Raw genomic sequence first — 15,938 nt, forward strand, 5'->3', positions numbered from 1 at the left:
AGATGCTTTTACCATGTCTGCAACAATACCTGATAATCCTGCAGCCTTGCTAATCTTCAATTTCCTAATAGCCTCCACTACCCACTCTGTCTTGATCTGCATAGCTGGCCCTTCTACAACATCATCATCAGACAAATTATCCTCATCCCAATCAAACTCAGTGTTAAACAACCTCTGATAATAATTCTTCCAAGCTACCCTTTTCTCCTCCTCTGTGATAGCCAAGATTACCTTCATCATTACGTATACACTTCTCACTTACAACATCTTGATTAGTCTTCTTCATTTGCTATCTTGAACATATCATTGCACTAGTATTCCCACTTTAACACATCTGCAAATCTGTTTCTCTCTGCTTCTGATTTTGCCTATACACTGCTGTATGAGCACGACGCTTACCTTCTAAATATTTTTACTACCACCTGACTTCCACTCTCTCCAAAGTTTCCTCTTTTCCTTTATATACTGGTCAACCTCAATATTCCACCACCAGGTCTGTCTACGCTAGCTGGTCCTTTTGTCCACCCACAGGTATCATCAGAAGCTTCTAGAAGACAATTCTTCAAGGTAAATAGTCCAAGTACTTTCAACATTGTCACTATCACACTGACCATTGTGGGCTAATTGCTGAACTTTTGCACTAATCTCTTCCTTCAGCTTCCAGACTTTTATGACGGGGCCTGTACTTTCCCTTGGCTTCTTTAACACAAAAATAATATCACAAACCGGCAACCTATGCTGGGAAACACACTCTTCCCCCGATATAAATTTCCTGTCCTTCACCACTTTCTTGTCTGACTTTCTAACCAAGAAGTAATCTATCTGTGTCTCACAGTCACCTGACTCATATTTTGTCAGCCTACTCTGTCTTTTACTGAATGATGTGTTGCAAACTACCATGTCTGTTGCCATTCGAAACTTAAGCAATTTCTCCCCTTCCTTATTACTGCTCCAAAATCCATAGCCTCCATGCACACCTCTATAACCTTCAGATGACTTCCCAACATGACCATTAAAGTCACCGCCCACCATGACAAGTTCAGTGTCTCCAAGCTTTGATGTGACTGCTATTAACTCACCATAAAACTTATCTTTATCTTCCTCACTGAGTCCACACTGTGGAGCATAAACTGACAGAAAAGTGACAATCCTATTACCTATCAAAAACTTTATCACTATAATACAACTATTAACACGCATAACACCTATTACTTTTTCTATCCACTTCTCTGCAACGAATATGCCAACTCCTCCATATCCATCACTATTACCAATCACCTTGCCCTCCTATACCTTCCACAAATCTCACTGAAGCTCCTCTCCCTGACTTCCTGAACACAACACATATCAACAGATCTACGTTCTAACATTTCAACTACAGTACAATCCAGATGTAAGCGTACGCGTACGCTCAACTTGCAAAAATAATTGCTTTCATTAAAAAAACAATAGGATAGCGAGTTCCTTTTAAATTGCGCGAAAATAATTGCTTTGTGTTAAAACCAAAAGCATAGCAAGAAACATTGTTTAAAAACAACACTCTGCGTGAGAAAAAATTAAATGCGAAGGCCATTGAATTTTTTTTTTTTTTTAACAACGAAACTAATTATAGTAACGCAATTTTAATCTTGATATATTTAAAAAACACAAGCTCTTTAAAAAAAAAACAAATCCAATGATCTAAATATTTAAAAAAAACTAATGCTACTTTTAAAACTTTTAGTATTTCTTTATCGTCGAAACATATTTTTTAACATGCAAAACTTTTAAAAGTTCTTTTTATAAAAAGCAACGTTTAGGAATGCAAACGGAAAAACCCTACGCTCGTGACTTTTCCCTTCACTAAAAGATTTCGAAAACAAATAAAATTTTAATACAGAAGAAAGAAAAAATCTAAAAATATAACTTTTGACGTTCAGGAAAGATCAAAACACTCATTGTGAAAACAATTTGTTTTTACGATGTGATCTAAAAAGGCATTTCTATAGCCACTTTTCGTTCTTAAACTTTTAAAACTCAATCTAACAAAGCATTTCTATTGCCGCTCTTCGCTTTTAAACTTCTAAAACACGATCTGACAAAGCCCTTCTATCACAGTTCATTGTTCTTAAATTTTTAAAATGCGATCTAACGAAGCTTTTCTATCACTGTTCTTCATTCTTTAATTTTAAAACACAATCTCTAAAGATTCTTTTAAACTTGTTTCTTTTGTGTGTAGAAAAATAACATTCGCATACGTGTTTACAAAATCAGAGACTTTAACAAATAAATTCATGTGTGAATAAAGGATGCCCGTGCGCTGAAACAATAGAGACACAAAAGGTAATTAAATTTTTAAATAGTTTCTTTTCTTTACCTTGGCAATTGCAGTATATAATTATAAAAAACAATAAATTTTATGTGTGGGATATGCACTGTATTGTTTTCAACATGCAAAAATAGATCATGTATTTAACAACGAAAGCAGACGAAAGTGTTGACGCTACCGAAAGCTTGTGTAAAGGGGATAACTATCATGCACATGTAACATTACATTCAGGCGGTACTGTAAAATCATTAAATTTTAAAAAAGAAAAAAAAACATTTTGGGAAAATGAGTTACATATTTGAATTTATCAGCAAAAATCAAATAAGATAGGAAATTTCATAACATATGATTATTAGAACAGGATATATTGCAATTTTAAGTTCTTAAATTTCATAAGAGTTTTACTAAAATATTCAGTAAAAAGTTTTCATTGTAGTTGATTAGAGAGAGGCCATTTGTTCATAAAACATCAAATGTTTACCTGCTATTTAGAGACTTATATAAATGTGAAAATTTCCTTAAATTTTACTGCTGAATTCAAATAGGTTTTAAACATTTTGAGCATGTTAACTCAGATCCGAGTAAAATTTAGCCACTAAGCTAGGTAGCTAGCTAGCTAGCTAGCTATTGGTCTTGATTTGGTCTACGTACAAATATGTGCACACATGTACAATCTACAAAATGTTGTGAACTTTTGTATGGCAAGTCATCTAGCATGAAAATAGCTAATGGCACACTGTGTGGGCCATTGGATGTTGCCGGGAGTTGTCTAGTAGAGCGCAGGCTCTAATTAGGTCTGCGTAATTCAAAATGAGCCTTAAATACTCTAGGACTGTCCATCTAAGCCATGGCCTCTCCTGGAAATAATAGACAGGGTATATCCCTCGATCTTTGTGAGACTAGCCATGTAAAATATGCACATCTATCTATCTAGTTTTAAAAAAGAAATCCAGATGAACTCCACATAGAGCAACTATATCTATGCTAGTGAAGAAGATTGAGGTTTGGCAAACAAGATAATTTATAGGAAGTCAACGTATTGTGGGAGAAATATTTGTTAACTCCTTGGAAAATAAAGGAGACCAAATGAAAACATCATGATGATGCTGGACCCAAGCAAGTCAGAATCGCCATTTTCTTTAAAAATATGTAACACAAAACAAAAACCCTGGGTAAGTTATTTTTATAAAACGGCTGCCGGCAACTCCTAAAATTCTAAGAAAAATAATAATGTAATTGTCACGTGATCGTTACAGGCCACCATATTTTAAATTGTAAGATAAGAGGAAGCTTGTCTTACCATCAGTCTTTCTTGTCTCATATCTTGGATGTTCTACCTACTTACTTTAGGTAAAATTCAGTTTAATTTAATTGCATGATTAAATTTTTTAGAACATTTTTGTTCTTAGAGCACTTTTGTTGTCATTTTTATGATTTGTTTCTAGCTACCCAATTTTTGTGCTTCAATATAAATGATTTTATAAAAGTTGGTCATGATAGTATTTTATAAAACTGAAAGTTTTGGAGTATATATACAAAGCAATTTCTTAATTGTTATAAATTTATAGCTCGTATTAAGCATCATTTTTTGCAGAAGTATTTTTCAGCAGTACTGTGAGAGATGTGCATATTTTGGCGTACCTCTCTCCCTCTTTGTGCAAGAGATGGGGGTCTAATTCCCATTGGCGACAATTAAATATAGGCAAGTAAATGTTACCATAGCCCTACGTTATCCCAAGCCATGTGAGGGAAATTGGGAGGTTGTTGCAGAGTATTGTCTGGCAAAACCCAGACCCTAATTGACTTTGAGTAGCTCAAAATGAGCATTAAGTACTCTAAGATTCCTTAACGAAGCCATGACCTCCCTGAAAATAATATAGAGAGAGCCTAGCTATGTAAAACATGCGCATCTCTCTTCAACATAGCTAGCTATTATAGTTGAATTTTGCATTGAGCAGTTTATAAGCTCTGTTTATTGTTGTTGAAGGTCATGCTTAAGGGAGGCGGGATGACTGTTTTCTGAACCTAGTTACGAAAACCGTCTAAATACGAAAAAGTTAATGGTTCCCCCCATTTCAAAAAAATGTTACATATGTTCTCAAATAAATTTTCAAAAATTAACTTATAAGAAGCATGATAGTAGATCTTACATAATACGAAATGTATGTTACGATCTTGGATGTGTTCATTTTCTTTAGAAGTCGCCGAAATTTTCTCTCAAGTCGCTAAAAAAGTTATGTCCATTTTGCTAGCGGGTTTACTTTGTTTACAACATGTGACGAAAACGACTCAATTTGATTTGCTAAAATAAATTTAACAGCTAACTTTTGAAAAATGGTGTCCTCTCACCACCAAAAAACACATGAAAGAACGATCCCTTTATCTTGAAAAAAGTCAAAAAAAGTTGTTTAAAAAAGCATATTTAAAAAGAAAAAAGTCAAAGTGAAGAAGTAGAAAAGTGAAGTTGGAAGTTAGAAGTGGAACTAGAAGTAAAGTTAGAAGTAGAAAATAAAGCCTAGAGTTTGAAGTCAATTTGAAATTACAAATAGTAAGAACTTTGATATTTTTAGACCTTTGGTTTTTATGTCGCTGGAGCAAGCAGACTCCCCTTTTTCAGGAAAAGCATCAAACTGTTAAAGTTTTATATTTTACTGCTTACGTAGTCTTATTTCTTTACACTTTATTGCATAATTAATGTATGCCTTGATGCATAACTAATGTATTTGTCCTAAAATTCAAAATGGTACATAAAGCTCTTAACTGACTAGCAAACGGGAAACTTTGGTTTGTTGAACTCACTGTAATGTTACAATCTTTTACATTACTATTGTTTCTCTTTATATGTGTTTTACTAAGCATGAATAGCTACAGCTTTAGTTTTAGCTAAGTGTTCCCAGTTTAAGTATATTTATCTGGGTGTCCTAGCTACTGTTAGCTACCTAATGTTGGCCTCCAAGTCCTACTCCCCATCCCATGATGGCTAGTTCTAACCTCTATGACTTATGTTGTATTCTTCTTTATTACTTTATAGCTAGCTACCTTAGTTTCCAAACTTCTCTTCTTTTATGAGCACGAATTATGATGTAACAAGCATTTGATTGGCAATTTACGTGGGTTTTACGTGGGTTTATGACTTTATTTTAATTTATGACAGGATGGTATGGTTGTTTGTGTTTTTGTTTATGTTGCAAATTGCTGTTTTTTTAAAATTTTGTGTAAACTTTTGTGGGAAAAGACCACATGCAATATACTGAAAGAACAATTTTTCGTGGAATTGGGCTCCACTGAAGGCTGTTGTGTAAGCTAATTCCTTTTTCATATTTGGTATTATAAAATTTTGTTGGGGAAAACTAAACCGTATGCTTTCCATTTTTGATGAGAATTTTAAAATTATAATAACTGTGTTGGTGATTAAAATTACTAATTCTTCTGACTAAAACTTTTTTTAAAAATTTTTTATGAAATACCTGATTTTTCTATAATTTGATGTGTTTCATAACCTCTTTGTGGAAGATTTATGGGCAATAACATGCTAAATGAACTGATTTTTGTTGATTTGGATGTGCTTCTCAAAAATCGATCTCTTTACATTTTGTGTAAACTTTTGTGAGGACAGACCGTATATAAATGTTCCAAAAATAATTCCTTTGTTGATTGAAAATTTACTCTGTATTTTTGGGGAACAGGATAGTATGTAACTGAATAAACTATTTTCCAGAGATAAATGTGATGTTTTTTGACACGTCAGATTAAAATATTAAAGGTTTTCAACGTAATCAAACGTAATCACTTTATAAGATGTGAATATTTGAGATGTGTTATTTCTGACTTTATTATTGTTAGTGTTGTTCATGATTCTATGCATTATTTTGATTAGAGTTTCAAGCTCCACACATTGGAAGCAAGGTGTCAACAAATTTCAGGAAAAAAATATTGTATAATGACAGGTCCTGGCAGACGTCATCAAAATACAAGTTACGGTTCTCCTTTCAAATGTGCTCCTGCCTAAGTGGATTTTACAGTGCAAATTTCTTTACAGTTCGAATTTTTTTGTGTACTTTTGAGGACTTGACTGACGTCAGTTAAATTTTAAAATTCAAAAACACTTTTTTCTCCTTATGCGTTGCGAACAGATATGATCCTATATATTTTTTTATCAATGTTCCAATCTGTACGCATTACAGGCAACATATAAACAAATTTTTTTTGTATATGCACTGCTAACGTTATAGCAAAACCTGCAAAACAACCTAATCTTCTGCCTGGAGTGGATTCTTCCACGAGCCTTATCGACTAGTAAGATACTAATAAAAAGATTCCTTTATTAAATGGTATCATATTTCATATCATATCATATCATGTGGAAAAAGAAGTTAGCAATCAATTTGATCCTTTTTCCGTGATAGTAAAGATGACAATATTAAAGAAAATGCTCCAGAACTTCAAAGAGAACCACACAGGAACAAACCAAGATTCCTGCATTTATCACCCTGTCACCCTGTTACAACATTTAGTGGCTGTTTTTGGCTTGGTTGGTTTAAATAATAGATCTTTTAGATGGCTTTGTGATAATTCTTGTGAAAAAAGTTTAAGCTTAAAAAGGTCTATGTAACTTATGTAAAAGTTCAAAGAAATGTTAGAAAATTTTTATTTTTCCACAGCTGGTTATGCTCTAGGGGACTTCTCTGAGAACAAGCATTAAAAAAATATCTTTAAAAACGCATAAAAATAGTAGTATATACATATAATAGACTTTTAGTAGTATAATTGGACATGTTCATAAAGAACTGGCAACGAATTTGCAAATCCAAAAATCATGAAAAGTGTGATAAAAAGTTAACATCATTTTTATTTATTTTTCCATCCATTCAAGGAAATGATAAAAAAACTAACTTTGTTATTGTTTTATATTTTGTGTAAGAAAATTAGAATTTCTGAAACACTTTATAATGTGTCTTCAGCCATTATAGAATGTGGCTATTGTTGCATTATTACTATCTTTTTGATAGTTTTACAGCGATATTTTTTACTGTCCTATTTTGATATTTTTTAACTGAATTATAACAACGTTTTAACTGCAGTCCTGTTTTGATATCTTTCAAGCTAGTAAAATTTTACTTGTCACTAGAAGTGTTGCTCTATAACACAACCCTTAAGAATTTTTTTGTTTGTTTTCAACTTTATTCTGTTTATGTTTTTGCAATCCTATTCGGTATGCTGCAATGATTTACATTTACGAAACTTGTATATATACACTAAACATTATTGATGCATATTTTACTACTTATAAGAAAAGAAAAGTTGATTATTCGATTTGCGTGATAGCCCTGGAAACATATGAACAGTGTGTTTTATTCTGTTTTCTTCTTATTTTACTTTATCAAGAAAAAGTATAATGAATTAATGAGGCATGCAATCTTTTGCCTGATACGATAAAAATAACACTTTAGGAGTGCAACATTTTACATGTGTAAAGTATACTTTAGGTGTGCGGGTGCGATCGAACGCCTTATATGACATGCCTTTTATATTTGCTTTTGGAGAATTTGCTTCAAAATTAAAGCTGAAAGATTAAGATAAAATACAATTGTTTTTATTAATATATTTCCTGTATACTTCAGGGAAAACAATAATGGTAAAACACTGGAAAACAATCTATGCAATATTAGTCTTTAAAATATTGTGATAAATTTGAGTTTAAATTTGATTTTTATTTGTGTATACACACATATTTTATACAACTTTTAGATTGATACTTATGTATAATCTTCATCATAAAATTTATCATGGAATATTTTCATTCTAAAGATAAATTAAACTCTGATCTAATGATGGAATCTTTTGATCCTTCAGGTAATCTTATTAATTTATACTTTACACTTTTTTTATTTGTTATGATTATTTACCTAGGATAGCCTCTTTAGTTTTTAATAGCACCATGGAAAACAGACTAGCATGGAAAATAATAATAATCAATAAATAATGCATTTAAAGGTCCTATTTAAGCTATGGAATTCATTTTTTTATTATTCCTGATTTATGAGGGCAATTTAACTAATTTCTTTCTTTTTTACCCCAGAAATGGAAAGATGTACAGCACCATCTATATACAAACCAAGGCCAGTTCCTCGGCCTGTTCCGAGACCAAGAAAACAAGTTGAACAAACATCAAACCGTGTTGAAGGGAATAGGAGACCTTCAAGCAACTTCCAGTTTCAAAATGATGATTATGACCACTTATTCAGATATAATTCGGATATTAAAAGTTCTGTTTCAGATAATAAAGGAATTAAGAACGACAGGATCAGTTTTTTTAGGGATCAGATCAAGACAATGATATTGCAAAACTCTCCTCAAGAAGCCCGTCAAAATGCAGTTTATAATCTTCTGTCTTTAAATTGCCAGATAGAAGAAAAGTATGAAATATTGGATTTAATCAAAATACTGAAAGAAAATGAGGTATACATTGTTGTTCAGGCTTTTTTAAAAGTACATTTAGGTACAGATACACTGTGTTACATGATTAGCTCAGTTAAGAAAAAACATAATAAACAAGCGCTTAAAGCTTCAGTAATGTTGTTTCTTTGACCACTCCCGAAATTAAAAAATTTCCTTTGCCCCAGTACACTGCACATGAGTTGCTGTCTTGGTATGGGAACAAGCATGGTACAAGTTTCAGCAATGTTTATGACTACAAATTCCAATCCAGATATAAAAAAATTGTAAGTCAAGTCCTTATTTACATGTAAAATAAATTATGGAAAGTTGAATGACGATTGATAATGACAACACTAACAATTGATCATGAAAATCATTACTTGAGGTTACTGTAGAGGAAACAATTTTTTTTTAGGTTTTTTGCAAAAAATTCATGACATATAGAAAAAAAAATTCTCTTTCGAATGACATATTTTATATTCCATGAAAATATTTGGAGCATCCCTTTTTTCTGGAAAAATCCTTTTCAGAGGTGTTATATCCTTCACACCTTCGAGAAAATATGTGCAAAAAGAGTTGAGCATATTTTTGTAAACATTATGCATGATATGAAACTACCGTAAAAAAATATATGCATAATATTTTTTAGATAGTTTACTTTCATCATCGATATATACATATAGATGTTGTCGTATAAAAAGTCATTAAAAGAAATCAAAGATAAGGAATATGCATAAGCTTTCTCTTGTAACCCTGACTTTTGTCTGTTAATAATTCTAAACGCGTGCACGCATGTTCAGCATAAAGAAAAAGTTCACACTTCCATCATCTTTCTGCATACTCAGCTTACACATTTTCATAACACCTACGAAAATCAAGCTGAATAAATTATGCACAAAAGGTTCCTTGATTTTTTTGTATAAATTACTGATTAGCGAATTATGACGATAGAAAGGAGATAAAATGCATTTTTTTGAATGATTATATATAATTACAAATAATTTCATAGCGACGTTGTTACCAAAAAAACCCGGGAACCTTTTTGAATTTAATTTATGCTGAATGTAATAGTGCAAAAATGAGAAGTCTGCGACAACGCGTTCGGAAAAAGAAGCCATTTTAAAATGTATGGTGAAAAAAAAATGGTGTGTGTTTAATTCATTATATTTTCTTTTTGAAAAATTAACATCTCACGAAAATAACACCATCAAAAAAGTCTTTCATCAAACATTCAGAAACAAAAAAAAATAAAAAAAAAAATATAAAAGTATTGATAAATTATAAGAGTTAAATTAAAATTGAAAAATAAATAAAATAAATTAAGTACAAATTAAAAAAATAATAAGTAACGGAATTTTATTTTCAGTAACAAAATTCATGTTTCGTTCAAGTGTTGTTAGCATTGTAACGTTAAAAATCGTTATCCGCTGTGGGTAATCTTTCTGTAACTTAATTTTCATTATAATTGTTTGTTCAACAAGTATAGTTACAAAGTTTAACTAACAACTTCACTCACAATTTTTCATACATGGGTTTAAATTCCTGGTTGTGAACTTCGATGAAACAGTCTTTAGATGCTCAGATGCCAAATCAATAGCCTCCGTTTAGTGTATGGGGGTAAAAGAAATCTGTTCTTACTTTTGCTTCGCAAAAATTCAATTTTTTAAGATGGTATGGTGGTTTAAGGTGAAGGGTCTCTTTAAGAGACAAGAGAGGAGTTGAACGTCCTCCACCATACCTTAGTTTAAAGGGGCGATTGTGAAAGTCCCAAGAAATGCCACATAGTTATGGTGTCACTTTAAAAAACAGCCAGTCCGGTCTGTGAACGTTTGGCGCTAGGAAGGGCATCCAGCTGTAAAACAATGCCAAAACTCTTTAGTAATGGCCGTAAGAATAGTTGATCAGACAAACTGCGTAAACGGGCTGGAACTCTAAGAAGTGAAGGTGTCGCGCACGGTAGGACAGATGTCAGGTGTGAGCATCGTCAGACCGTTACCCAGCCATCACATCACAAGGTAGATAAATGTTGGTACTCTGAGAGGTAGAGCAGGTGAAGTAGTTGAAATGTTAGAACGTAGATCTGTTGATATGTGTTGTGTTCAGGAAGTCAGGTGGAGAGGAGCTTCAGTGAGATTTGTGGAAGGTAGGAGGGCAAGGTATAAGCTTTTTTGGATTGGTAATAGTGATGGATATGGAGGAGTTGGCATATTCGTTGCAGAGAAGTGGGTAGAAAAAGTAATAGATGTTATGCGTGTTAATAGTCGTATTATAGTGATAAAGTTTTTGATAGGTAATAGGATTGTCACTTTTCTGTCAGTTTATGCTCCACAGTGTGGACTTAGTGAGGAAGATAAAGATAAGTTTTATGATGAGTTAATAGCAGTCACATCAAAGTTTGGAGACACTGAACTTGTCATGGTGAGCAGCGATTTTATGGTCATGTTGGGAAGTCATCTGAAGGTTATAGAGGTGTGAATAGAGGCTATGGATTTGGGGACAGAAATAAGGAAGGGGAGAGATTGCTTGAGTTTGGAATGGCAACGGACATGGTGGTTTGCAACACATCATTCAGTAAGAGACAGAGTAGGCTGATAACATATGAGTCAGGTGATTGTAAGACACAGATAGATTACTTCCTGGTTAGGAAGTCAGACAAGAAAGTGGTGAAGGACGTGAAAATTATATCAGGGGAAGTGTGTGTTTCCCAGCATAGGTTTCTGGTTTGTGATATTATCTTGAAGAGTGTTAAAGAAGCCAAGGGAAAGTACAGGCCCCGTCGAAAAGTCTGGTAGGTGAAGGAAGAGATTGTAGCAAGACAATTTAGTGCAAAAGTTCAGCAGTTAGCCCACAATGGTCAATGTGATAGTGACAATGTTGAAAGTACTTGGACTACTTTGAAGGATTGTCTTCTAGAAGCTTCTGATGATATCTGTGGGTGGACGAAAGAACCAGCTAGACATAGACAGACCTGGTGGTGGAATAATGAGGTTGACCAGTGTATAAAGGGAAAGAGGAAACTTTGGAAAGAGTGGAAGTCAGGTGGTAGTAAAAATATTTACTTAGAAGCTAAGTGTCGTGCTAGTACAGCAGTGTATAAGGCAAAATCAGAAGCAGAGAGAAACAGATTTGCAGATGTGTTAAGAAGAGAAGAGCAGCGCAATGAGGTATTCAAGATAGCAAAGCAAATGAAGAAGACTAATCAAGATGTTGTAGGTGAGAAGTGTATACGTAATGATGAAGGTGTTTTGGCTAGCACAGAGGAGGTGAAAAGGGTAGCTTGGAAGAATCATTATCAGAGGTTGCTTAACACTGAGTTTAATTGGGATGAGGATAATTTGTCTGATGATGTTGTAGAAGGGCCAGCTATGCAGATCAAGACAGAATGGGTAGTGGAGGCTATTAGGAAATTGAATATTGGCAAGGCTGCAGGAGTATCAGGTATTGTTGCAGAGATGGTAAAAGCATCTGGATATATTGGAGTTGAGCTTATTACAAGTCTTGCTAACCAGATTATAAAGGATGGTGCTATTCCGAGTGAATGGCAGTCGAGTGTAATAGTGAATTGTTTCAAGGGTAACGCATTAGGTGATGCATTAGACAGAGGTAACTATAGAGGTTTGAAGTTGGTTGATCAAGTAATGAAACTTATTGAAAGAGTGATTGATAAGTTACTTAGAGAAAGAATTGATAAAGATAAGATGCAATTTGGTTTTGTTCCAGGGCGTGGCACTACAGATGCAATATTTTTACTCAGACAGCCTCAGGAAAAGTATTTAGGAAAGAGAAAGAATCTCTATTTTGCCTTTGTAGATTTAGAGAAAGCTTTTATTAGAGTGCCACGTAAAGTTATTTGGTGGGCTATGAGAAAATTAGGTGTGGATGAGTGGCTGGTTACGATGGTACAGTCTATGTACAGCAATGCTAGAAGTCGTGTCAGGATTAACGATTCACTTAGTGATGAATTTAGTGTAAATGTTGGTGTACATCAGGGTTCTGTACTTAGTCCTTTGTTGTTTGTTCTAGTCTTAGAAGCGCTGTCGATGGAGTTCAGAACAGGTTGTCCATGGGAGTTATTGTATGCAGATGATTTGGTACTCATAGCAGAGTCGATGGAAGAATTAGTTAAAAAGTTTGAGAAGTGGAAGAAAGGACTAGAAGAGAAAGGGCTAAAGGTAAACACAGCAAAGTCTAAAGTCATGATTAGTAGCATTGCAGCCAAGTGTGACTTTGTAGTTGGAAAGTGGCCTTGTGGAGTTCGCAGGAAAGGGGTTGGTAGTAACTCAATTTTTTGTCAGACTTGCAAGCATTGGATACATAAGAAGTGCAGTAGTATTAGTGGAAGGTTGAGAGCTGACATTCAGTTTGTATGCAAGCATTGCAAAGGTGAGATTATAGAGAATGAAGAATTTCCAGCTTTAATGATATACACCAGTGGCTTGTTAGAGATAGTTGAGAACTTCTGTTACTTAGGTGATATGTTGGGCAGTGAAGAGGGTGTTGGAAGAAGTGTTACTTGCAGGATAGGTTTGGTTGGAAAAAGTTCAGAGAGTTACTTCCTTTCTTGACTAGCAGAGTCCTGTCAATTGAGGTAAAAGGTAGATTGTATGAGGCCTTTGTAAGAAGTGTTATGTTGTATGGTAGTGAGACATGGGCAGTGAAGCAGGAAGATCTTGATCGTTTAGAAAGGAATGATATGAGAATGGTTAGGTGGATGTGTAACGCCAGTCTGAGAGACAGAAAGAGTTCAGATGAGCTAAGAAGCAGGCTAAATCTCCGTAGAATTGAAGATGTTATCCAGATAAGAAGATTAAACTGGCTGGGGCACTTGGAAAGAATGGAGGAGGATAATTGGGTAAGAAAGTGTAGAGACTTCATAGTTCCTGGGGCAAAGCCCAGAGGCAGACCGAGAAAGACTTGGCAGAAGGTTATAAGGACAGACTTGATACAGAGGAAGTTGAGTTTAGATCTAACACAGTCTAGATCAGATTGGAAGAGGGTCATTAATATACCCTATCCAACCCATGCTAGCATGGAAAACGAACGTTAAGCCGAGAATGATGATGGTGGTGTATGCGCACTTACAATCTTACAAAATGGCCTGTTATTCTCAGATGGGCGCATCTTTTTGTATGCAAGAATGATTGCTTGCTTCTTATTGATCGTCGTTCTTATCATATTTCATAATATTTACTCAAACGCCCCCACTCAACCTATTCAGCCAACATATTTACCCACCCATACCTACTCACCACCACCCTAATATTATGTACTCACTCGCCCCCAAGCACAGAAACTAATGTTAGTAGTTTGTTTTACAAGTCTTTCAATTTTTCAAAAAGCTCTTTTTGTTTTCAAGATATTCACATTTAAAGAATTTCAGATTTAATATGTTGCATGAATTATGATATCATATTTAAGTAAAAGCAAATTTTGATTTTTTCTGTCATCAGTAATTTTAGACCTGTTAAGGGATATGCTTTCAAACTTTATCAATGCAAAGATATTATAAAGGTGAATTGATTAACATAAATTTTTTTTGAAAAAATGACACTTGTTTGCTCATCCCAGGCCTCCTAATTTTTTGCTGATGGTGTCCGAGGTGAATGCTGGGCTGGAAAAAAAATGCTTGCAACACCTAACAGTAGTTTGGCATTTGCTTACTAATTCCAGCTGCATTTGAGGGTTAATTTGCTGAAATAGATATTAAAATGTTAAGAAAAATGTGGTAAATTAATCATACAAGATGACAAATTTGTTGTGTGATCATTCTGAAAGTCAAGTTGAACTGACTAAAAGACGGTGAGAGAAAAAACAAAATTTGAGCCAAACTATATCCATTTTTGGAAGATTGCCTAAAACTAAGATGAGGAAGAATATGAAAGTTCCTTATGTTCTCTTCAATGTCATTGTGGCTGACAGTAGATCTGTAACTGAAGCTAAACAAAAACATTTCTTTGCAATTTTAATCATTCAAGGTTTTTTATTTAACTTACATTTAGCACACCTACATTTTTAGTATATATGTTTATTCAATAGACTGACTTGAAGTTTTTGCTATTAATCTTTTTAATTTTTTTTTTGCTATTAGTCTTTTGTGTTTTTTCTTATCATCCAGTTTAATAAACCACATGTACATTTTTAAAACCTTATTTTTTCATTTTATTTTCATTTATCTGTGAGCTCTATAAAAACAATTTATCTATGAAAATTTAAATTTTTCACATTATGTAAAACAGAAATATATATTCTTCTTTATTATTTAAGAGGTTTTTCCTACTCAAAGCTAGTTGATTACTGCTAAAGTATTTTTTAATTGGTGATGGTGGGTGAATAATTTGGCTGTGTGGAGGGGGTGGGTAAATATTTTGGCTGGGTAGGGGTGAGTGGGGAGCAGGTATAATCTTCTTTTGGCTGTAAATTTTAACCCTATCCAAACCGGTTTTTATTGCATAACTTTTTATAGGATTATGATATGGCCCTGAAATTTTCTGACTTTTTCTAAAATTTATTTAGCAATATTTTGCTGTAATTTTATTGGAAAAAATTGTGCTCACCTTCAGCATTCATTCAATTTATTGAGGTTGTCAAAATCCAAAAAGTATATATATTTTTAATTTGGCTGAAATAAATCAATTTTAATACTTTTACTATTGTTTTAAAATATGTAATGGAAAAACATACTCAAATATGACATTTACTCATTTTGGGTACATATTCATGTCACTAATCCATTGTCATCTGTTATCATGGAAAAAAGACAATCAGTTGATAAAAAAATGAAATATAATACTATTATATATATCATTTTTTGCAAAATTTACGGAGATTTTATATATCTACTTAGTTTTTACCGTCAGCGAAGTCAAATAATTATCTTTTTATCAACGTATGTTGATTTTCTATAAAGGGAAATTTTGTCCTTTTTATCGATGACAATGACATCACAATATGCGTGACATCCCCGAAATAAATAGTTTTTTGAATTGTTTAAACAACAAATAACAAAACTAAAAAAAATAGAGCCGTAGCTAATGAAATCAATTCCGTCATTTGATTAAGTCCAAGAGTCCAATTTGAGGGGTTTTGATAATGGCATCTTAAAAATAATGACATCATCATGATTTTTTAATCAAATTGATGTTATTTATCAAATACTCACTCCCTACCAAATTTGAAGTAATTAGCCTTTCTC

General features: G+C 33.3%; 1 protein-coding gene across 1 annotated transcript in view; it reads left to right on the top strand.

Annotated features, from left to right (window-relative positions):
* Positions 1-3,566: 3,566 nt before the first annotated feature.
* The window catches only part of LOC130614810 (E3 ubiquitin-protein ligase RNF31-like), a 28,203-nt gene continuing 15,831 nt past the window's right edge, over positions 3,567-15,938 (top strand). Inside the window, exons 1-3 of the mRNA XM_057436267.1 lie at positions 3,567-3,658; positions 8,057-8,161; positions 8,388-8,767. Coding sequence (XP_057292250.1) covers positions 8,095-8,161; positions 8,388-8,767 — 447 coding nt within the window. The 5' untranslated portion in view covers positions 3,567-3,658; positions 8,057-8,094. The remainder of the gene's footprint in view (positions 3,659-8,056; positions 8,162-8,387; positions 8,768-15,938) is intronic.

The sequence above is a fragment of the Hydractinia symbiolongicarpus genome, chromosome 11 (assembly GCF_029227915.1).
Source record: "Hydractinia symbiolongicarpus strain clone_291-10 chromosome 11, HSymV2.1, whole genome shotgun sequence".
In the NCBI taxonomy this organism is placed as follows: domain Eukaryota; kingdom Metazoa; phylum Cnidaria; class Hydrozoa; order Anthoathecata; family Hydractiniidae; genus Hydractinia; species Hydractinia symbiolongicarpus.